Consider the following 23680-nt stretch of genomic DNA (forward strand, 5'->3'; position numbering starts at 1 on the left):
TTGTATAGCGCCGTTTTTGTGCAAAATCACCTCAAGGGCGCTGAAATCACCTCAAGGGCGCTGGTATACAAGGGTATGGTTTTGTGCGTGTAACTCGCGTAATGGTATCATAGCATGGGGAGGAGCAAACGCTGCCGCCATTGATCCAATATCTAAAGCTCAGAAACTTATAATAAAGATTATCCTCAAACTACCAATCACAAGCAGTTCGGATGAAATCTTTAGGAAAATCTGTGTTATGGACATTAGGCAACTTTATGCCAAAAACATACTAACATACCTCTTCAAACACAAAACTACTTTTGACAATATCCAAACTGCTCGTGATACTAGAACAAAAGGACATAATTTCTTACAAATCCCTTTCGCTAAAACAACTTTTGGCCAGAGAAACTTTAGATATTTTGCAACAAGGCTATATAATGCTCTCCCACTAGCCATTAGACTGAACGATTTTTTTCTGAAATATAAAACAGACATCAAATCTTGGATCATCAGCCAAGACAGATCCATGATAAATTTTTTTATAAAAATCCCTACATAAGTATGTACTCCAACTAGATGCTGATTAACAAATGTATCATTTATTATTATTATTTATTATTTTATTTTCTATCTTTTTCACAATGTCATTTAATGTAGTGAAATATTTAATGTATCAAAAAATATGTAAACATTTTTAATGTATCAAATACGTCTGTCTCGACACAGGTTTATCCTAGTGAGACAGACATCGAAAAAAAAACCTGTAAAAGAAACTTTATATTGATAATAAAAAAAAAATAATAAAAAAATGCCGGGAATTATTGATATTTTATAATTACCGCGATATTCACGGTTTCAGTCACCGTAATTTCACCACGAGTTTCCCGACACCGTGTACACGTGGTAATGTTGCATGCGCGTAAATCGCGCAACACCGGGTAATAAATGCTTGTTTATAATTACCGCGGTAATTAGAGTTGAATCGGTCACAGTAATATACTACGCGTTTCCCGACACCATGTATACAAGGGTATGGTTTTGTGCGTGTAACTCGCGTAACGCCGGGAATAATTGCTAGTTTATAAATACCCCGATATTGACGGTTTCGGTCACCATAATATCCATGATTCACAATATATTGTAGGTATTACCTATTTACATAATAAAATAATAATAATATTAATGTAAATTACACATACCGACGGAATTTTAGAGACAATATTTGCTTCAGAATCACAACCATTCGTCGGTAGGTGATTATTTTCCCTGAAAATTAAACAACACAAAATTATCGCTAAATGTTATAAAAAATATATGCGTATTCTGACTGATTCGTTTGAACGACCCTGTAGCATATAGAGTACGTACAATGTACAAGGATAATTAAATATGACTAACCCTTTTTTTTCTGCAAATATTTCTCCCATGTACGTTTTTGATGTCGAAATTTTTGTTTTCTTATAAAAATTTTGTCCGATAGTATTTTTCTCCTCATTTTTAAACGAGGAATTTCGTTAAAATGTTATCAAGTAGACTGGCGTGGAATAGACGTCTGCTCGCCGCGCTGTCGCAGCGGGGAATGATAAAATTTCGGCTCTCGCCGAGGTAATCAGAAACAACGAACAAACAATAAACGCGAATCGAAATTAATTACTATTATATACTTTAAGAATATATTTCTTGGTCATAAATTATTTTTAATGTTTCAATAATATCATAGTAAATTATTTTTGTAAAAAGATCTCAACTATACCAATTTGTAAGGTCATAAATAAATAGTCAAATTGAGGGATTTTCGGCACAAAACGCGTCCTCGGATTTATTTATTAGTAATTTTATTTGAAATAAAAACAAAATTCTTATACATATATATGATAGATAATTTATTGATTGTTTATACTGTATTATTATATGATTTGAAATATTTGTTGTATGATACAACTTCGCCTTTGAAAATGCAACAAATCTGCATATCGTCCAACGGTAACACTTTATTATGGTATGAAAATAATATCATTTTCCAAAATTTTACAACTTACTTTACAAGATAAAATAACGATCTTTCGAAATCAATTTGTGTTTTTTTCTACTAAAGTGTCCATACGTCTAAAAGTGACCTCAAAAATGCCAAATTTCAGGTCAAGTCTACCTATTTCGCCTTAAGTGTTAAGCTCGCATTTGAAAATATCCACATTGATATAATGTTATCGTAATTATTACATAGTCTGTTCAAGCAAGAACTTTGTTTACAGTTTGTTTTGCATTGATCTACTTTGAAGAGGACAGAAGAGTTGAAGAGGGTGTGTGCATTAAATTGAATCTCATCTCCCGGCATTGAATATTGTTTTTAACTAATTTATAATATTCCATCTATACTATGTCTTCGTACACTCAATGAATCAATAATTTTTGTGTAGCACATTTTTGTGCTATTTCACTTCAGGGGTGTGTGCAAAGCCAGAATTAATAATAAATAATAATATTTAGCCGATTTATTTATTTATTACCATTGTGTGGTGTATTTCCTATCTGCCTTACCCTGCGGAGAAATGTCATGATGGTTAGTTAGTTAGCTAAATCAATTAAACTAATGAAGTATTTCTTTTAACCTGCAACTCAACTTTTCACCTAGGACATAATCTTTAAAGAGTTATTCAAAGTTTAGAGAAAATCACAACGAATAATTTTCGGAGCCAAATCTCAGATCTGTATGTGTTATTTTGCAGTTGGACCATCCGGATGTAATGCGTGAAGAAAAAGAAAGTTGTCTATTCCCGGAACCGTCTCTTCAAGAATCAGTCATTATGTCTTTGGCCCTGAGTAATGATTTCCTCATATTTGTTACCGATGTAAGTTCCATGTTTAATAATCTCTCATTGTTTCTGCAGTTACTTAATTTAAGACAAACAACTTGAATTTTCCTAAATTAACCTACATAATTTTCATAAACATAAACTCAATTCTGTTTTACTAGAAATATGTTCCACCCAATACAGTACATAAGCTATAGGAAAATGGGAGATAGGTTCTACTGTATGAAAATCACTCCAGGATGTCAAAAAATAAAACACATTGTTGTGTATTCCTAATTCGTACTGTTGGGTAGTAGTGTATGCACAGGCATGGGAAAAATCAAGTATTCTATAAGAACAGATGTTACCATTACGCTTTGTTGACAGTGTTATTTCAAATTCGTGTAAAAAAAGACCATGTAAAACAGATTCGACTGTATTCTAGTTTCATGAGCTATGTAGTCATAGAGTCATAAACCCATATTATTCAGTAATGAGTGTACATTTCTAGCTGGGACACCTGCAGTACTTTGCCCTGGAGGAGTGGAAGACGATTGTGCGTTACCGCCATCCGGTAGGACTGACGGCCGTGTTCTGTGACCCACCTGCAACCCGCGCTATCATTGTGGACGTCAAGAACAATGCCTTTGTTTATTTCCCAATCAACGATGACACCGTAGAGATACCAAACTTTCCTACTAATTATAAGTGAGTCAGCTTATTCGTGTCGTTTCCATGTGACTAAATATACTTTGAAGAGTGAATTTTTATGTACACACGGAGTCAATATTATGGCAGTATCTGTCGTTGCCAGATATACCTAATATTGTGTGAAGGCTTGTATGCATAGAATAAAAATAACACAAGAAGTGCCTCATGGGTGGGTGTGTTTTACGATCCAAATATTTGCCTAATTGTGGCTTAACTTTCCAATACAAAACGATTGAGAGGGAGTACTGGGCTATTGGGCTAAATGAAACATTTGTTTCCATTCAAATTTGTATGGAAGGCACTTCTAGTATTATTCTTTTTTCTATGCCTGTATGATAATGGACAGAATTGGCGTACATTGCTAATCTGACCGTTTTCACTGTGTGTTTTTGACTTTGTTTGTATGCATACATCGATATTTCAATTAAATGGTGCGAGGTAATTTTCACTTCAGCAATAATTGCTTTTGTACATCAATTTCCTAAAGATTTTCAGTTTTACTAGGAATAACTTATAGAAGCTTATAAACCTCACTGTAATATTTACATAATGTACATTTTTATTGAGAATTGTTGATATCATCTTCTTCAACGACCAAACATTTTTACTTGTAATATTATACAATAGCGCACTTGAAGTAAAATGACACTAAACTGCGCTTTATAAATGCTATGTTATCATTAATGTATTTTCATATTTTAATGGAACGATATCACAATCATGAAAAATGTATCAACTGCACCTTGAACATGAAAGTTACATTCAAACATGGCAACCAACTGTGAAACACATCATTTTCTGGGTGTCAATTTGAAACAACTGTATTTGGCATGTTCTAATTTGACTTGTTTGTGGTACATAAAAGTGTAATTTCAACTACGTGCATGATATAATGATAAAATGCAAGGAAAATTAATGTTTTCTTTGTACCACCAGTACCAATAATTGAACATGCCAAAAATACAGTTGTTTAAATAAATGTGTGCGCTTATTACAATTATACACTCAGTGCAATATTGTATTAATTTTAACCACACCAAAATTAAAAGGCTTTTGGTGGAACGAAATAACTTCACATACTTTATTTGACAGATACATACTGTGGGACACTTGCTTGTCTGACCGTAACGTGTTTATGGTGTGCAATGAGGAAGTGATATCCACATACTATTACGTGAACCAGTCGGTGAATGGAAGCCATGTGGAGTTTCTGGGACAAACGCTGTTGCCTAGAAGACACATTCCTTTGGTATTCTGCAGCGGGGAGGTGTTCTTTCATTGTGATGGAGGAAGGTTAGTGATTTTCCTCAATCGATTTCCTTAATATCAAGCCCATTGTTCGATTCCTTACCACATCATGTTTATATATCAAATGTCAACCGTGGTCGATGGTTGCAGGTCAACTAAAGTGGTGGAACAGAGTGTTGAATGTTTGACCTTCAACTAAGTGTCCGTTTCTCATCTAAGTATATACACTAATGGCCTCCACCGTCCACAAACCATCCAACTACTTAAGTTCATATCTCCCAACACTCTGTTCTATAGGGCTACAGTCTTTATTGTTGGAATACCATAAGCAAGTGAAAGATACATAATAATTCTTTCAGATTCAACAAGATAACCTTGGCAACACACGAGACATTTGGCCTCATAGACATGAACCCAGAGAAGAAGTTGGAGAACCAAGTGAACCATCTCAAGAAACTGATCAGCCTGAGGAGGTACACGGAGGCCTGGGACGTGTGCTTCATCATCGACCAGAAGGAGAGCTGGCTGCAGCTAGGAGAGGCAGCCATATCCAATTTAGACATTACGTTTGGTAAACTACATTCCATTTAATTACATTTTAACAAATCATCGGCATATTTGCATCCACATGCGACAGCTATAGATCTCACTATTGTGCTTTGGTAGATTAAATTGTATAAGGTTAGATTAACCTGTGAAAAGCCGCAACAGAAAATCTGCCGTACTCTAAACGAAAAACATTAATCGAAAGGTGTTATCAAAGAAATTACACTACTTTGAAAACTCAAATATTTCTATTTTCACTATTTATTCACGAATTTTAGCATTCATAGACAATTTATTGTTTGAGCTGTTGTCACGTCTGATGAGCGTCTGATGAGCATGGACCCTTGTCAATCACCAGGGCTATTATGGGGCTAAGGCAAGAAGACATAATGTGTAAAAGCATTGAAGAACCTTGATCATGTTGTCACGTCTGAAGGTGTTTTGAGATTCCGCCAGCGGTGAGCAGGTTGCGCCGGGTAGAGATTCGTCTGATGGAGTGCGCGAGGCCATCCTCAATTAAACAGCATCCATTGAACGTTTAACGGAACAATGATGATTCATCTTTGTGTCACCTCGACAGCATGCTTGGTAATCCAGTGTAGTCTCCAAGGAATTACGCTTCACAAATAAAACCATTTTTTAATCCAAATAACCGATTGTATATTTTCATCTCTTCAAGCCACAACACTCGAACAAGCACAGGCCGATCTCACACAGGAGTCGAAACGTTGGTTATGTGTTTTGTAAATTTAAACGGAAAGTCTCCAAAGGATAAGTTCAAGGTATCCGCGCGATCTTTTTCTCAAAATTTCAAATCTCCATTTTTTCTCGCCTAACGCCACGCGCACCGCGGAATCGTCCTCCCGCGTATTGTTCCCAATCTCCCTACCCGCGTAATTTTTGTTCGCCCGTCAAACCGATCGCAGAGCAGCCACCCGAAAAACTCTCAACAAAACAATAATCAGGCACTACCGTGGCAATCCAAACTTGCACAATTCTTTGACGTTACAATTCCCCGCAACCCCCGGAAATTTTACGCCGCGAAGTGAAGTAAAATTACCTTAAAACAAAAAAAAACCCACGCGAATACCTTTCTATCCCGCACATGTACGAAAAAGACAAAGCTAGTAGAAATAAATAAGTTTTTACAGAAAACCATAAAACTAAACAAGTTATAAACCAAGAAAACGAAAAGAGTTAACCAATTCGCAGATTGGTGTTGCACAACCGATATTATTATCAATATTTACATGGGGATTGTACCTTCACTTTTATATCTCTAATATGAGATTCGCAAACACTTACCTACTCACTTATCGAGAGACAATCTCTCTGAGACACCAGTGAGTATGGAGAACTCAAGCTCCCACTTTATTCTTTGAAGAAGAAAACAAAAACACATATATATTTTTAACAGAAAATAAATAAAGTAACTACATAAACTCTCTTTCTCTCCCTATGTTTATATAAAACAAATTTACCATTCTAAGATAAAAACTTGAAACAATAGAACTTAACAAAATAAAAATCCACTAAATCTCTAAGGGATCTTCACAAAATCAATTACAACATTGATTTAAAAATGTTCAGTGCAGGATTTACATAACTTAATGCCAAGAATTTTAGATGAGGTTTTACAATCAGAAGATAAACCTCTCTATCGTGGTTGAATCAGGGTTTACATATAAAAAATACCTTGCATATTCTCTTCGAACGAACATTGCTTGCTCAAGAAATATGACTAAGGAAGTAGCCTAGATGGCATTCTAACAAAAATTTCACTTACCACGTAAGCAAAGAGTCGAAATTTCTTGGACAAACAACATATAATTGGTGTTCAACTATGTGCTTTCGATAATTGACACAGGTTACGAGGTGTACGAGCACAATTCAAGAGATCGACACTTGTACTACAAAATTTACAGCATAACACTGGTACTAGCAATGAGATACTTATGCATATATTACTTATAACTAACCAAATTGTACTTATGACTAACAAAACTGTACAAAGACACACTCTTACGTAGCAGAGGTAAAACGATAATATCCAGACGGAATTATTTAATAGGTAAGTACGCCAAAACAGTATGTACTTCCCTTTGTTTGAAACAACACAATTTGAGAATTTCCTTAAGAAACTAAGACTTAAAAAAATATATATTAAACTAAATATATTTAATCATAAAACTAGTACATTGAACAACTAAAATAGAAATTACATAATCTTGTGTATGAAAAATTGCTCAATTCTTTCACACACAAAAAATAAGAATCCTTCTTTCCAAGTCCCCTGAAGACTCTTTGGATACTAATAAAACTTCGATACTTGACAAAAGTATAAGAAAACTCCAATGAACTTGTGAAAGAAGGGTTCAGACCAAAGAATAATGACAACTAAACTTATGTCCATTATGCTGACGGAACGTACCAATGTGTGTGTGTGTGCGTGTGCGTCGCACTACTAAGCTCACAACAGTAAGACGAATCGTCTCATTTAAAATGGAAATTACTCAAAACGTAAATAAGAATAAATCTCAGTAAAGTTTAAATGATAATAAAGAATTAAGACCTAAACTAAATTAATGGGCGCCACTGATCACTAGGATCAGAGAAACATCTTTTGTGAAGATGTTCCTATTCTAGTCCAACGAGGATAAAAAAATGAAATCTATCATCAGTACACTAGAATGTTGCGTTTATTCCAAGCACAAGTCCTGAAGGTACCAAACTCCAGAACACGTGACCGGAACAAACACATAAAGAAGGGAATGAAGCAGCATGAAGGGTTGGTAGTCCTTTACACTATTTCATTGGCTTCCTATGATATACTAAACTAAACCTAATCTAGACGAATTATATCTTTAACATTAATATGTGGTCTTATGTCATCTTTGGCATGTTCCAGAGGCGTGAATGCCTGCATTGCACGTGTCTTAGAACACTCCAAAGATGAAAACAAAGTACGGTTCCCCTCATCCTCGTACGTAAGATGGTGAAAACCGCCCTTTAGTTTTTTGGTTGCTTCCGGAACAATTTTTCTATCTTCTAAAAGTACCATCAACTCCTCCCTCGTACAACTATTGATGTAAGGAATCGCCATTTTGATTGAAAGGAAAAAAAAAAATTTCAAATTTTTCAAAAATTATTTAAAAAACATTAACTCGTAAATTTTAAAAAACAATCTGGTACACTAACACGTTACCGCAAGTCGTAACAAATGTGTTCAAATTCTATATAAGTGTATAGCTCGCATTTACAAATGTAATGACATATCAAATGATCGACAATAATAAACATTATCGTTGTCACTATGTTCAAAACAATATCAACTGACAGGTCCGTGTTACCAGTGGATTAAAACAACAACACCCGAATATCAATTCAGTAGTTAATTAAAAAATATATATATTTCGAGCAAATGAGCGAACGAAGCTAGTTCACGTCAAAATTGTACACCGTCTACCGAACAAAACATAAATGTAAAGCGAACGAAGCCACAACGCAACCACGCAAGCACACACATAAGTACTCCGTAATGCACATCATATATACACATTAAGCATATTATTAGAGAATTTATACATTAAAAATTAGTAAATTACAATTTTTAATCTTAAATTTGATACGATAGAGAGTATCCCCTTGCCATAGGCTTAAATACGAGCACCTAAAGTTGTTTTAAAACTTTATTTACGTTGGAGCGCCAATGTCACGTCTGATGAGCGTCTGATGAGCATGGACCCTTGTCAATCACCAGGGCTATTATGGGGCTAAGGCAAGAAGACATAATGTGTAAAAGCATTGAAGAACCTTGATCATGTTGTCACGTCTGAAGGTGTTTTGAGATTCCGCCAGCGGTGAGCAGGTTGCGCCGGGTAGAGATTCGTCTGATGGAGTGCGCGAGGCCATCCTCAATTAAACAGCATCCATTGAACGTTTAACGGAACAATGATGATTCATCTTTGTGTCACCTCGACAGCATGCTTGGTAATCCAGTGTAGTCTCCAAGGAATTACGCTTCACAAATAAAACCATTTTTTAATCCAAATAACCGATTGTATATTTTCATCTCTTCAAGCCACAACACTCGAACAAGCACAGGCCGATCTCACACAGGAGTCGAAACGTTGGTTATGTGTTTTGTAAATTTAAACGGAAAGTCTCCAAAGGATAAGTTCAAGGTATCCGCGCGATCTTTTTCTCAAAATTTCAAATCTCCATTTTTTCTCGCCTAACGCCACGCGCACCGCGGAATCGTCCTCCCGCGTATTGTTCCCAATCTCCCTACCCGCGTAATTTTTGTTCGCCCGTCAAACCGATCGCAGAGCAGCCACCCGAAAAACTCTCAACAAAACAATAATCAGGCACTACCGTGGCAATCCAAACTTGCACAATTCTTTGACGTTACACTGTGGTAGATGCTACATTCATGAAATAAAAAATAGAATCGACGGTGTTATTAGTGCAAGCGATTCCGCACGGACAAAGAATTAATGTTAAAATCGCATTGCAAAAAGTTACAGCGTGGATGGTATTAGAACGGGTCTCCGAAGCACGATCGGAAAATTCAGCCTTTACAAAGAAGGTGTCCTGAGCACCATCGGCACTCCCCTCATTAAGGAAACAATGCTTTGAAAGGGTGGAGCAATATCTAAATTAACCTTCTTTCTGCGTCTAAATCGCATGTATACCAATTCTAACAATTCTTACAGTATAGATTTTAAAAAAAACACCAATACTTTATTACTAATACACCATTTCTTTAGTCAGAAGTTAGTTTGAATAAAAACACTTTTATATTACGTATAATTTTCCTTTCAAAGACCATCAAATCAATTTAATTTTTGTCCGGTGTATTGAGCACACTTAGTTTTTGGGTTATTTGTTTGCCTTTTTTTAGCTTTGATTTTCATGTTGCTTTACATTCTGGTATTGTGACATACATGACATACAACTCCTGCCCTCTGTTGGTGTAATTCTTAAACTATTGAGTTGCATGTTTTTGAACTTGACTAAATCAGGGTACAAATCTCACAGGGATCATTTTCTGCTATTATTTGAAAAGTCATTAAGTTATTTTTAAATACATTACAAACCGTAGAGCAAGCAGTTCCCTAGGACCACCTAAGAAGCACCGGGCTCCTTTTTAGTGTATATGTATATGTATTAAAGTCATCATGTGATTGTGCCATTGTAAATAAAACTCAGTGAATTTAACGCAGTGTTTTTATTGAAGAGACCTTAAACTTAACACTAGCTTTAAATTTAAAGAAATGTAATCTCTGTTTAGTTACACTACTATCAAACGATTGGAGTAAACTAGCTAGCTATGTATTTATTAAATAATACTCAGCCCATTCATGATTTTCTTTTTGTTACAGCAATACGAGTCTACACATATTTGAATGATGTGGCCATGGTTTGGTCGCTAGAGGAAATGCTTGATATTGAAAATTTATCTTCGTTATGGTAATTCTTAAATTTACTAATTATTCTGACTTCAAAATAAAGTTTAGTCTCCTTTTTTGGTTTTTCACTTATGTTGTTGACAACTCAACACACCTATAAAAATTGTTATAAAGTTATGAAAAGTGATGAAACAAAAACTAGGTTAAGTAGGTTACATATGGAACTATTTAACTTAGTTTTTATTTCATCACTTTTAATGACTTTACATCATCTTTTGAAGGTGTGTTCAGTTGTCGAAGAGAAGATGAAGAGAGGAGTTGTCGATTATTGTTTAAAATATTCCAGCGCCCGTGCTTGCGTATGTCTGGGGCGGGCGGAGGCGGCAGCGGCATGGGGAGCGGGCGGGGGATCCCGGGGGGGCCCAGGGGCGGCCGGAGAGGAGCTGGCGCTGCGTCTGGCGCTCCGCCAATGGCCCCGCGCCGTAGAACTCGCTCGAGCTATTGCACCGCACAGGCTGCCACTCATACAGAGGCATCACGCTCAGCATTTGGAGTTTACGTAAATATTTTTGATTTTTTTAGTTTCCCGCTTCTGACCAATTGTACTCAGTAACGAACTAAGCATTAACACAACCTGACCTAACAACATCCACTGTATAACTAAGCAAACATTAACAAAACACAATCTTACCTAATAATATTCACTCTGTAATGCACATAATATGTATATTAACGATGTTATTAAGATGTATATTAACTCAACCAGTCAATAAAAGAACTTGAGAATGAGATACCTCTATTGCTGTATAATCACACTACATACTACTATTATATATGTATTGTGTATTAGACCTAAATTTTTTCAATAAAATAAAATAAAATACTTTTTGTTTTAAAACTACGAGTTTTTAATAATTTTTATAACCGACTGGTTTCGCTTTACTCAAGCATCTTCAGGATACAAATTATTACTAGACAAGAAGTACAGAGTGTGAGCTTATATATAAAAAAAAATTGAGGGAGACAACATGATATAAATATAACAAACTCATACAATACATTTACACAAGTACAAAAGACATTTACACAAGTCCATTCTTTTGTACTTGTGTGAATGTATTGTATGATTTCTCTGTGTTTGTTATATTTATATCATGTTGTCTCCCTCAATTTTTTTTTATATATAAGCTCAGATTAGACATTTACACAAGACAGATAAGACATTTACACAAGTCCAGTCTTTTGTACTTGTGTAAATGTATTGTATGATTTCTCTGTGTTTGTTATATTTATATCATGTTGTCTCCCCCAATTTTTTTTATATATAAGCTCACACTCTGTACTTCTTGTCTAGTAATAATTTGTACCCTGAAGATGCTTGAGTAAAGCGAAACCGGTCGGTTATAAAAATTATTAAAAACTTGTGGTTTTAAAACAAAAAGTATTTTATTAAATATGTCAAACCACAAAGTGATTGCTTTCTACAATATTACTAAATTTTTTTGTCTGTCTTAACAATGTACAATTATTGATACAATTTGCTCTAGCCATGATGGTGAAATTATTCAATTTTACAATGTCTCCATTTTTTACAGTGGAGATTACCACGAGGCATTAAATAATTTTGAAAAGGGTATTATCAAAGCCAAGGATGATAAATATAATCTCTCTGATGATGAAATTGAAGAACACAATAAAAAGTGTCTGGCTGGCATTGCCCGCACTTCCATTAGGTGCGGAGACACGAGCAGAGGCGTCACCATCGCATCTAATTTCAGTGACGACATAAACCTCATCAACGAATGCGCCGTGCTTTTGGAAAACGTCAAGCAATATGGGCAAGCTGCTGTTCTGTACGAGCAAGCCGGTTCAATTGATAAGGCGGCCCTCTTGTATATTAAACTAAAGTCGTGGCTGAAGGTTGAACCTCTTCTGCCGAGAGTCACTCTTCCCAAAATACATCTTCAGTACGCCAAAATGAAGGAAGCTGACGGCAGATACACGGAAGCATTAAAAGCTTACAAGTTGGCTAAGGATTACGATTCTGTTATAAGATTAAACTTGGATCATTTAAATAATCCCGATGAAGCAGTGGAAATGGTCCAAGAAACCAAATCGCTACAGGGAGCGAAACTAGTTGCATCATTCTTTCAGCGACTCAATGATTTCACATCCGCCATCAAATTCCTGGTAATGTCTCTGTGCTATGATGAGGCCTTCCAGTTGGCCCGGCAGCATGGGAAACTTCAACTGTTTGGAGAAATTTTGATACAGAATTCAGAATCAAGACTCGATGACTTCAAAAGTCTGGCATTGCATTTTGAAGGTGAAAAAAACTACCTGCTAGCGGGAAAGTTCTATTTTCATGCTAAAGAATTTCCCAAAGCTTTAACGCACTTATTGAAAGCTGCCAGTAATAATTCAAATGAGAATGAAGCAATATCCTTGGCTATTGATACAATTGCTTCTGCTAATAATGACCAGCTAGCAAAAAACCTTATTGATTACTTACTAGGAGATAATGATGGCTTTCCCAAAGAACCCAAGTACCTCTTCCGTTTGTATATGGCCAGAAAGCAGTTCCAAGAAGCTGCCAAAACAGCAGTCATCATAGCCAATCAGGAACAAGTCAGCGGGAACTATCGCGTAGCACACGATATGCTCTTCACTATGTATCAGGAATTGAAGATCAACGGATTGACTGTTCCGTCAGAAATGAAAATGAGCTTGGCATTACTACATTCCTATATTTTGGTACGATTGCATTTGAAAAGAGGTGACCATCTCAAGTGTGCCAACATGCTCATCAGGGTCGCTGAAAACATATCACTGTTTCCATCACGTAAGTTTCACCAAGATTTATTCAATTGTAAACATTGCTGTACATATTGTGTCAACAAATTCGCTGCCAGAAGCTTTTATTACTATTCAAATTACATGTGATTGTTCTGCCCATGGGAGTGATTGGCACTGATCCGGTTAATGTGTAATATTTATTTATAACAATAATTAAACTTTCAGATATGGTTTCTATTCTTACATCGGCCGTGATCGAGTGCCAGAGGGCGGGACTGAAAAGATCTGCGCACCTCTACGCCAAGACTCTGATGAAACCAGAATACCGCCCGCAAATAGACTCCAAATATACTAAGAAGATAGAATCTGTTGTGAGGCATCGCCCAAAGGAATCGGAGGGGCAGGACTTGGAGCAGATGACACCATGTCCGTATTGTGATTACAATGTCCCGGAGACGAGCCTGTCGTGCTCACATTGTAAAATGGCATTACCATTTTGCATTGCTACCGTAAGTACGAGGACAGCAATTTGTGACTTCAATTCTGTTAGACAAACCATGAAAAAACTTGTGATACCTGAAAAATAAGCATTGAATTCATTCAAGGTGGAAACACATTATTAAAACCCGACGCAACCCGATGAAACGCGATGCGTGTTGAGTCGAATCAAATGTATTGTTTTCTTATGACCAGAATCACACTATGAACATCCGACGCGACGCCATGTCGGATGTTCATAGTGTGATTCTGGTCATAAGAAAACAATACATTTGATTCGACTCAACGCGCATCGCGTTTCATCGGGTCGCGTCGGGTTTTAATAATGTGTTTCCACCTTTATTGTCAAAGTTATTTAATTTTAAATATTTGTGTGAAAAAATACCATCTTTCCTTATCATAAGAATTTGTTCATATTTGTAATACACGGTATCCGAAAACTTGTAGTATAAATGGGAAACTGGCGAATCACATTTGGAGTCGATTTTGTGGCATAACTTTTGTTGATTTGATCTTTTGTTTACGAGTAAATCGATTCCGAAATTGGAATTTTGTCAAACTCGAAAAAAATCAATCGCTAGTGGGTTAATGTCATATGTTTATTGCTAAATGTGTCAAAGAGTTGTTGTTGAACCTGGTTCCAAAAGTTTGATAAAAAAATGGATTTTTTTTATTGATGGATTAACAGATATATATCATTAAAAAAATTGTGTTAACACTAATACATAATATTATCTTTTATTACAGGGGTGCCATATTATAAAGTCCGAGCTGACAGCATGTCCCGAGTGTGATTTTCCAGCCATAAAGAGGGAATTCTTAAAGTAAGCTATTATTTAATAATAAAAAAAATCCACCACAGTAAACGGAAAATGTTGCTTGTGTTGTGATGGAGCACTTAGCCAGCCGAGGAATTTAACAAACTAGATCTGGGTGGAACCCAAACGCGATGTCAACTCAGCCACCGACCAGTCAAAACAAAACTAAACCAAATTTTGCTTACTTCTGATGAAAGCGGGTAGGATGACATGTGTGGTTGTTTTTATTTTCAACAGGCTCTACGTGTTGGAATCTGTTCATTACAGTGGTGAACTATTTAGAGCTCTAATGAACTAACGTTAACGTTTGGTTTCAGATTAGGGGAAGAAGGAATGCAGTGCCCCATGTGTTGGGAGAAGATAGATGCACAGAAGATTGTCAACATTGAAAATGTCAATCCCTACTTGGACAACAATGATAACTAAACAGCAGATATAAACTAAAATACACTAAAAATTTGGACATTTTATTTTAAAAACACTTTGAAGTAGTTACATAACAATGAGTTTAATATCCGGAAATGGAAAATAATGCATTTTAATAGTTATGTCGTTAAAATTAAAATCGATTGTTCACTTGGCGGCCATTGTTATTGATGTCAAAGTTTGAAAGTTAGTTTTTTTCTACTCCTATTTAAACCAAAGTACGAACCTATGATTCTAAAATAGGTTTTTTTTTCCATTATTTCTGGCTTTCACTCCCTTCAAGGGTGTTCTTGGCCATCATTTAAAATTATTGAGAAATGAAAGGAAGTGAATTTAAATATTAATTTTATTTAAATAGGCAAATTTCAAAATTATAATGAAAATTGGAGTCGAGTTCAGACTTAGAAGAGATGAGATGTTGAATGGAGGGGAGGCAATTTTAGATAAGGCTTGATAGAAGAGAGGATATTTGTTTAGAGAGGGACAACCAAAAAATATGTGATCTAAAGTTCCCACTTCTAGACCACAGAATGTACAATCTGGGGAGTCAAGGATGTGAATTTTGAAAAAATGGGAAGGAACGGAACAATGTCCGATCCTCATTCGAATGAGTGAAGAAATTTCTTTTTTGGAAAAATGAGGGAATTGCTGAAACCACGGTTTTGATGGAATAGTCCTTTGTATTGAGGCATAGCAGGCTCCCTTGGATTGACTAGCAATGTGCCAATACTCCGACCAAACATTGCGGGATCTATCTTTGATGATGGAAAAAATGTCAGATAGGGGAATGTGGTTTACGAGGGTAACAACAGGGTTGGACGCTCCTTGTTTTGCCAAGGTATCCGCAATATGATTACCCATGACACCAACCAACATGTCCAGGAATCCAAATCAGAGTTACAGTTTTACCAGAGCTTTGAATGGAGGCTATCATCTCTCGAATAAGGCATACAAAATGATCATCAGGATGAAGAAGAGGAAGAGGATTTAAGTTTTTGGAGGGAACAGAGAGAACGAGGGAATGTTCAAAATTATTTTTAATTATATATTTGAGAGATTCTTAGGTTGTTATTTTGGGCTTAATTTAAAAATATATAATATATTTTTTAGCTAGCCTATAATAACTGTTTTAATATTATTATGAATGTGACTAGATCTTTTCTACACGCCATAATATGGCGTAAAGAAAAGACGTCAAATTATCAATCTATTATATAGGAAACTGAAATACTTACTTCTCATTATTATCTTACTGCTACAAAGTGTTTTTGTCCCTATTTTCTGTATATTTTCCGAATTTTAATTATTTTTTCTTGTATGGAGTGGAGGTAATGTAAAACAAAAATGCCATCCACAGATACTGGGTTGACAACCTCGAAAGTTATAAATAAGTTTATAAACCTTTTTAAGTATTAAAAATGGGAGAATAATGATTCTCTTCTAGAACATTTGTTTCTAGTTAATTCATATTGGAAAAGCTAAATGTGCCTTCAGAATTTCAACACGATTTGGGACCATCCATACAAAATTCATTGAATGCACACAATTTTTATTGGCACTTCACTGTTTGATCCCAAAAATTGTCATGATTTCGATCAACTAATATTAATATGTTTACATAGTGTATTTCCGAAGTTATATGAATATGTGATCACTGTCCGTCCAATACACAATAATTTATCATAGACAATGAATTCTGTAAAATATAATTTATGTACATTACGTAATAAAGATGTATTGATAGTTGTATTTGTTGGCTATATTTTAATTTAAGGCGAAGTAAATTTATTTATTTATTTAAAAAGGCTTTTACATAGAAGTGATACATGATGCAGTGTACATAGTAGAATATGTATTATACAGTAGATATTGACAGTAAATAGATGTAATCCATTTTAAAGAAGGTACAAAATACACACTTGTAAAATTATGATTACAAGTATAATGAGAAAATATTAAAAAATATGAAGCAATATTAGTAAAACGTAAGAGTAACATAAAGTAAAAAATAAATTACAACAACACTACATATAAGACAATTCATTAAAACTAATTTACCAACGCTACTCTAATTTGTAGGATTCAATAAAGTGTTGGTGTAGATTATGCTTAATTCTATATATGGAGTCAATAAATAAATCAATAGCACCCCCATACTTATTGCCCAGATCATGCATCCTATTGGTCAGTGAGTGTGTCTGATAGTTGGCCGAGTATGTATTACAGAAGAATGTTATATTTTGTCTTGTATTCCTAGTCGGCACATGTAGTTTAATAGTGGCAAGGATGGCAGGACTATCAATTAAGTTGTTAATGACTCTAACAAAAAAAAAAATAGGTCCATCGTGAGATTCGGTAAGTTGGTGAGTCTAGTTCAGTAAAGGCCATAGCTGACATCACTCCCGTTATTACACATTACACTATATATATATATATTTATCCCTCTATATTTGTTACGTCCGACCCCTAAAAACTCCATAGCATTGTAGCGTCCACCGTTTACAGCGTCCGATATACGGACGCTACAATGTTTTGACGTCAAAATTGGCCAGAACGATGCTTACCCTATGTAGAATCGTATGGCAAAAATTTTTGTGGAAGCCAAAAATTTCTCAGAATGTCTGGAAACGAATATTGAACGTTTGACATTTTGCCGACAGGTTCGATACACAATGTATATATCGAGCAGTGTATGTTTTTACTAATTTCTATGATCTTGTCGCGTCCATGAAGTAATATAATTTTCGATACATAATGACGATCGCGCTGCGTCTACGCATTACGTCGATAGTATTGCGTCCTCGAGACCGATTACGAGTAGATATTATTTTATATACATAACGACGGTCGTGCTGCATCCACACAATACGTTGATAGTATTGCGTCCCCATGGCCGTTCGCGACTAGATATTATTTTGAATACATTACGACAGTTGTGCTGCGTCCACGCATTACGTCGATAGTACTGCGTCCCTGTGGCCGCTCATGAGAATATACTATTTTTAACACATAATGACAATCGTGCTGCTTCCATGCATCACGTCGATAGTATTGCGTCCCCGTGAACGATCACGAGTAGATATTATTTTGAATATAGAACGACAGTCGTGCTGCGTCCACGCATTACTTTGATAGTATTGCGTCCCTGGGGCCGATCACACTGAAATATTATTATGAATACATAACGACGGTCATGCTGCGTCCACGCATTACGTCGATAGTATAGCGTCCCCGTGGCCGTTCACGAGTACATTGTTGTAAATTATTTGAGCGTTTGGTTGAGTTAATCATCAGATTTGGCAACATTCAGTTCATTTACAACGATGCCACATGGGACTAACTAAAAAGCGCCCTGCGCGGGTGGACATTTTTGTAAAATGGTTTACAGCGGACGGTAAATTGATGTCCCGACCTAAAAATGTCCGACCGCCCTCTGCAATGGAGTGAACTGGCATGTTATGAAACGATACATTTTCATTAAGGATTTCATTGTAAAAAAAAAATGGCCACGCCAGCGCCCAGTAGGTACGTTTGTATACAAGATGCAAAATTATTACTCTCATATTGCAGTTTTAAAATTGTTTTATTTTGGTTAAAAGTTGACGGCATTAAATTTTCATTGTGGCTCCAAAAATACTTGGCTATTTAAAGTTGCTTGCAAAATTATTACTAGCGCGTTAATGTTTTAATTTATTATTTTTTTCATTAAATGTTGATTTCGTGTGTTTGCTGTGGATCAGACACAAATATTTTTTTATTTACATTGAAGGCTAATTTTGTGTGTTCGTCGTGTATAAAACACAAAAATATTTTTTATTATTTTCATTAAAGGTTGATTTTATGTTTTAGCCATGTACCAGGTACACATTTATAATTTTCTTCGAAGGTTTATATTGTTTTTTTACACTGTGTATCAGACACAAAACCTTTTTAATTTTTTTTTTCACGAAAGTTTATATTGCTTTTTCGCAATATTTGATTTCGCAATAAGTTGATTTTGTGTTTTCGCTGTGTATCAAAACATATTCCTTACTAATATTTTTTTGATAAACTAAGGTTTAAGACAAGATATTTATGCACCGCACAAAAGGTAACAATTATTATAAGCAATAATTTTTACCCTGAAACACTAAATTTACGCTATGTAACATACAAATAATATACACTCGGACGCCAAAATAAATTATTCAGTATGGACGTGAAACATTTTATTAGAAGAGGTAGCAATATACGGAAGACGTAAAAATTAAATTAGAGTGAAAGGACGTGAAACCTATATTAAAAGGAACCTTCAATATACAAAAAATATACACCCGGACGTGAGTATGTACATGACTCAAGAAATGTATGAAAGTATAATAAACATCAAAACCTGCATTATTACGAATATTAAAAAAATATGATATGTATTAGCGATTATTGTAAGCAATACATAGTGCAATATTCACAAAAACAAGCTAAAAAAAGAACTAGAAGTGCTGGACGCCCAAAGACGGATTTACGCACGGACGCAATAAATCTAGCGTGACCTATACATATATATATATTAAAGATAACCTAACAATACATTTTTTATATTGGCAATTCGTGGAGGAATTCAATTATAATGATATAACCATTGAATCAATTTTTAATTTTTTTCTACTTATTTTATATTTTTGATCATTACCGGTTTCAGCTATTTTATTATTATTATTATCGCAATCTTCAGACTGGTACAATCATTCTTTAAACTATGGTTTACATACACAATATTTGGAGGAAGGGAGTTAACGGGGATGGTAAACAGTGATTTTATTACAATTAAATATACGGACTTTCTATGTGGTGTTTCATAACTGAATTTCCAATCATTTGGTTATTACCAGCAGACATAATTACCTCAGTTTTATGGATTAATTTACTATTTATTGAGGGAATAGTTTAATATTTTAATGGTATTCAGAGCTGTTTTCGGACTTTTGCACTGGGTTAGTATATATAGTAGTATAGGTTAGAAGCAGGGATAAGTACCTAACCCTGCTAAACCCAGTGCGAAAGTTCGAAAACAGGTCTCTTTAAAGGGGGTGATAGATTATGCTATACGCATGAAAGTATATTTTATAACTTCATATCGCTCTCCACACTATCCCATAAGGAACTGTTACACCTGACATACGATGTGTTATAAGTGTGGGCGTGGCGACGATGATGCTCCGTGATCTGCTAGCCAGGCTATATTAGAAAATTATGTGACACCCTCTTCTGCCGTAGGAAGAGAAGGGGTTAGATCAATTTACGAAGCCCCGTGTTCATGCGACTGTCATCTGTCAAGGAAGATTATAGCGTAGTGTGACACCTCAACTTATAATCTGTATAGGCCACGCCCAAATTATGTGTATAGAATAATGTGTCTTAGGCTTAACTGTCGGTTCATTTTCTACAACACGGCCTGTATAAATAAAAGGTGAGGGTATTTTCACCCATTTACAGTTTTCAGGCGAGTGGATATTGCTATTATTATCATATTCTTGGTAACATGGGATCTTTGATTTATTGGTTTGTATACCGGTAACGGTCAAAAAATAAAATTAGTGGAAAAAAGTTTAAAATAATTTTAATATATCACTAACAAGAAGTGGCGTAACCCACAAAAAAGCCTGAACGAAGTTAGCAATAATTATGATTGAAAAGTGCTTTAAAACACCTTAGTATTTGATTAATCAAATTATACAAACAGCTGGGTTAACAAAAAAAAATGTATATACGAGGGTGGTCTGAAAAGTTTCTGACCTAACAATGAAACAAGGTTTTTTTTCCAATTTTTTTTTTATTTATTTTTCTACATAGTCTCCTTGTGACTCTACACTCTTCTCCCAGCGATGATCCCATCTCTCTAACCCATCCAAATAGTACTCGGCGTTTTTCTCTGCAAAATAATTGTTTACAAAGGCTGACTAAAATCTCTGTCCTCCAAGCGCAGTTTTTAGATTAGGAAACAAAAAGATGTCGCTTGGGGCTAGATCTGGTGAGTAAGGCGGATGGTCAAGCAGTTCAAACCGTAATTCGTGGATTTTTGCCATGGCAACCGCTGAGGTGTGAGACGGCGCATTGTCTTGGTGAAACAGGATTTTCTTTTTCTGCAAATGTGGCCGTTTTTCCACAATTTCCGCCTTCAGCTTGTCAAGTAATGATATGTAGTATGCTCCTGTTATATTTTTTCCTTTTTGCAGATAATCAATTAAGATAACTCCATGACTATCCCAAAAAACAGTCGCCATCACTTTCCCAGCCGAGAAAACAGTTTTTGCTTTTTTTGGAGCCGGTTCCCCCTTTGCAGTCCACTGTTTTGACTGTATTTTTGTTTTGGGCGTATAATGGTGTATCCAAGTTTCATCTACAGTAATTAATCGGCGCCAAAACTCGGATTTTTTGCGCCTAAACTGCTCCAACAGAGCGTTGGAAATGGAGACCAAAAACGTGTTCATTCGAAAACGTTTTTGGTCTAACGTGAGCAAACGTGCGTTGGGTGCCGCCAACGCGCGGACAGCTTTCTCATGTCTAAATCTTGATTTAATATGTGACAGACACGCTCTTTGGATATTTTCATAACCTCTGCTATCTCTCTCATTTTAATTCGGCGGTTGTCTAACACTATTTGGTGAAGTTTAGCAATGTTATCGTCAGTAGTTGCAGTTTTTGGACGTCCCGAACGTTCATCGTCTCCCAAGCAGCCAGTTTAAATTCAGCAGCCCAAAATTTCACTGTGGTAAATGATGCTGCAGAGTCCCCATATACAGAGTCCAACTCATCTTTGATTTGCGTAGGCAAACTTTGAGGATTTTAAAAAAAAAAATCGCACCTTGCGCCACAATATGAAGTATGTCAAAAAAATACAAATAAATAGTAGTATTATCTGTGTGTAAGGATAGAACGGCCAACCTTATGATTCCAGAGATAGCCTCATTTTTAATGTCCTCCTTCATTTGTACACGCAATTGAACTCCTTCATTTGTACACGCAATTGCTTCGTACGACATTTTATAGCATAGTAATGATCAGCAGAATCCATTTCTAGCCAAAAAAAATACCCTTGAAAATTCAAGTCTCTATGTCTATGAAAGGCGATTTTCAGCCCACTGTGCGTCGGGAAGAATAATATGACTGAATAATTGGGATTTCTATAGTTTAAAAGCCCATAAGACAGAACCCACTTGGTTACAGACGTTTTGTTTGGCATTTGTCAAGAGTTTAAGTGATATTTACCGAGAATTTTACCCTCAGTGTAAATTAAATTAGAATCTTTCTTTACTATTTTCTTTTGAACGAATCTAGGAGCCAGTTTGGGACGCTTGATTGTACAAAATTCTTTCTCCAAACCACATCTCCCTCTTCATAGATTACAGCCTTTCTTCTCAAATTATAATGTTTAGCATTATTTTTATAAGCTTGCAAAAGAGCTTTGATTACGTCCTCATAGATAAATACCAAATCTTCTAATTTATTACCAAAACTATCTATCGATTGTTCTAAATTAACATCCTGGATATCTCTTAAAAAATGTTTGAAAAAATCCCCAATAATGATTTGTTTCCTTTCGTGCATCAAAAAAAAATGGAGTGTAACCCGTCGCAAAATTAACTGTGTTATTAACACATTAACAGCCATGTCAGCCATCGGTGGCCGACACTGAGTCATTACAATCACACCGTGTCAGCCACCAGTGGCTAACGCGACAAACCTCACTTTGACTTGCCGTTTTGCGCTAACGGCAGCGCGCTTTGTACAAAATGCTATTTATATCTATTCTATTAAATAAAACCTAAAAATGCAAAATAATTTTTTTTTACATTAAAAAAAATGATATTGGCGGTCAACGTGTTAAGGGCTGACTGTATTTGTGGAAGAAACTGAGACTATGTTTGCTGGTCAGCCACACACTTTACCACAATCTTCGTTTTCTCTGATCAACACCATCAGCTATTTCAAGCTCAACTGGGATATTTGTGATAGCAGACCTGTTGCCTAACCGCGGGCCAAAGGTTTTTGTGATGAATCATTTTTTACCTTTCCAAGAGCTACTATAATTTGATTACAAGCCTTGTTCATATACATATTGCAAGCATCATCTCTAGCTGACCATTGAGTGTTCAATATACTTTTTAGAGGAACATTCTCAGGTTCAGTCAGGAAGTCTGGCAATAGTTTTATTGATTGTGATGATATTGTGAAGAAAACATAATTTTTGCAACAACCCGAAAAACTTTGTAGCCTGTTCACAACACTCAGCAGGTGACGACCGGATTAAATTTGAAGAATGATACACACATTGAATAAAGGCATATTGCAGCCCCTTGTGGCATCCAGACGTATTGCTGGCATCATAGTAAGACTGACCTCTGCAATTATGAATGCTGATATTAAGAGTCCCAAAGGTGTCGACGACTGCTTTTAAGGAAGAATAAACATC

General features: G+C 35.6%; 1 protein-coding gene across 1 annotated transcript in view; it reads left to right on the plus strand.

Annotated features, from left to right (window-relative positions):
* Oseg6 (intraflagellar transport protein Oseg6) overlaps nucleotides 1-16972 on the plus strand; it is a 28012-nt gene extending 11040 nt beyond the window's left edge. Inside the window, exons 8-17 of the mRNA XM_089631754.1 lie at nucleotides 2712-2834; nucleotides 3289-3485; nucleotides 4581-4781; nucleotides 5096-5307; nucleotides 10667-10754; nucleotides 11040-11252; nucleotides 12289-13535; nucleotides 13715-13998; nucleotides 14735-14811; nucleotides 15123-16972. Of these exons, the coding sequence (XP_089487880.1) occupies nucleotides 2712-2834; nucleotides 3289-3485; nucleotides 4581-4781; nucleotides 5096-5307; nucleotides 10667-10754; nucleotides 11040-11252; nucleotides 12289-13535; nucleotides 13715-13998; nucleotides 14735-14811; nucleotides 15123-15231 (2751 nt within the window). The 3' untranslated portion in view covers nucleotides 15232-16972. The remainder of the gene's footprint in view (nucleotides 1-2711; nucleotides 2835-3288; nucleotides 3486-4580; nucleotides 4782-5095; nucleotides 5308-10666; nucleotides 10755-11039; nucleotides 11253-12288; nucleotides 13536-13714; nucleotides 13999-14734; nucleotides 14812-15122) is intronic.
* Nucleotides 16973-23680: the final 6708 nt, after the last annotated feature.

Source organism: Hesperophylax consimilis, chromosome 5 (assembly GCF_061612785.1).
Source record: "Hesperophylax consimilis isolate HC1 chromosome 5, BYU_Hcon_1.0, whole genome shotgun sequence".
NCBI classification, from domain to species: Eukaryota; Metazoa; Arthropoda; class Insecta; order Trichoptera; family Limnephilidae; genus Hesperophylax; species Hesperophylax consimilis.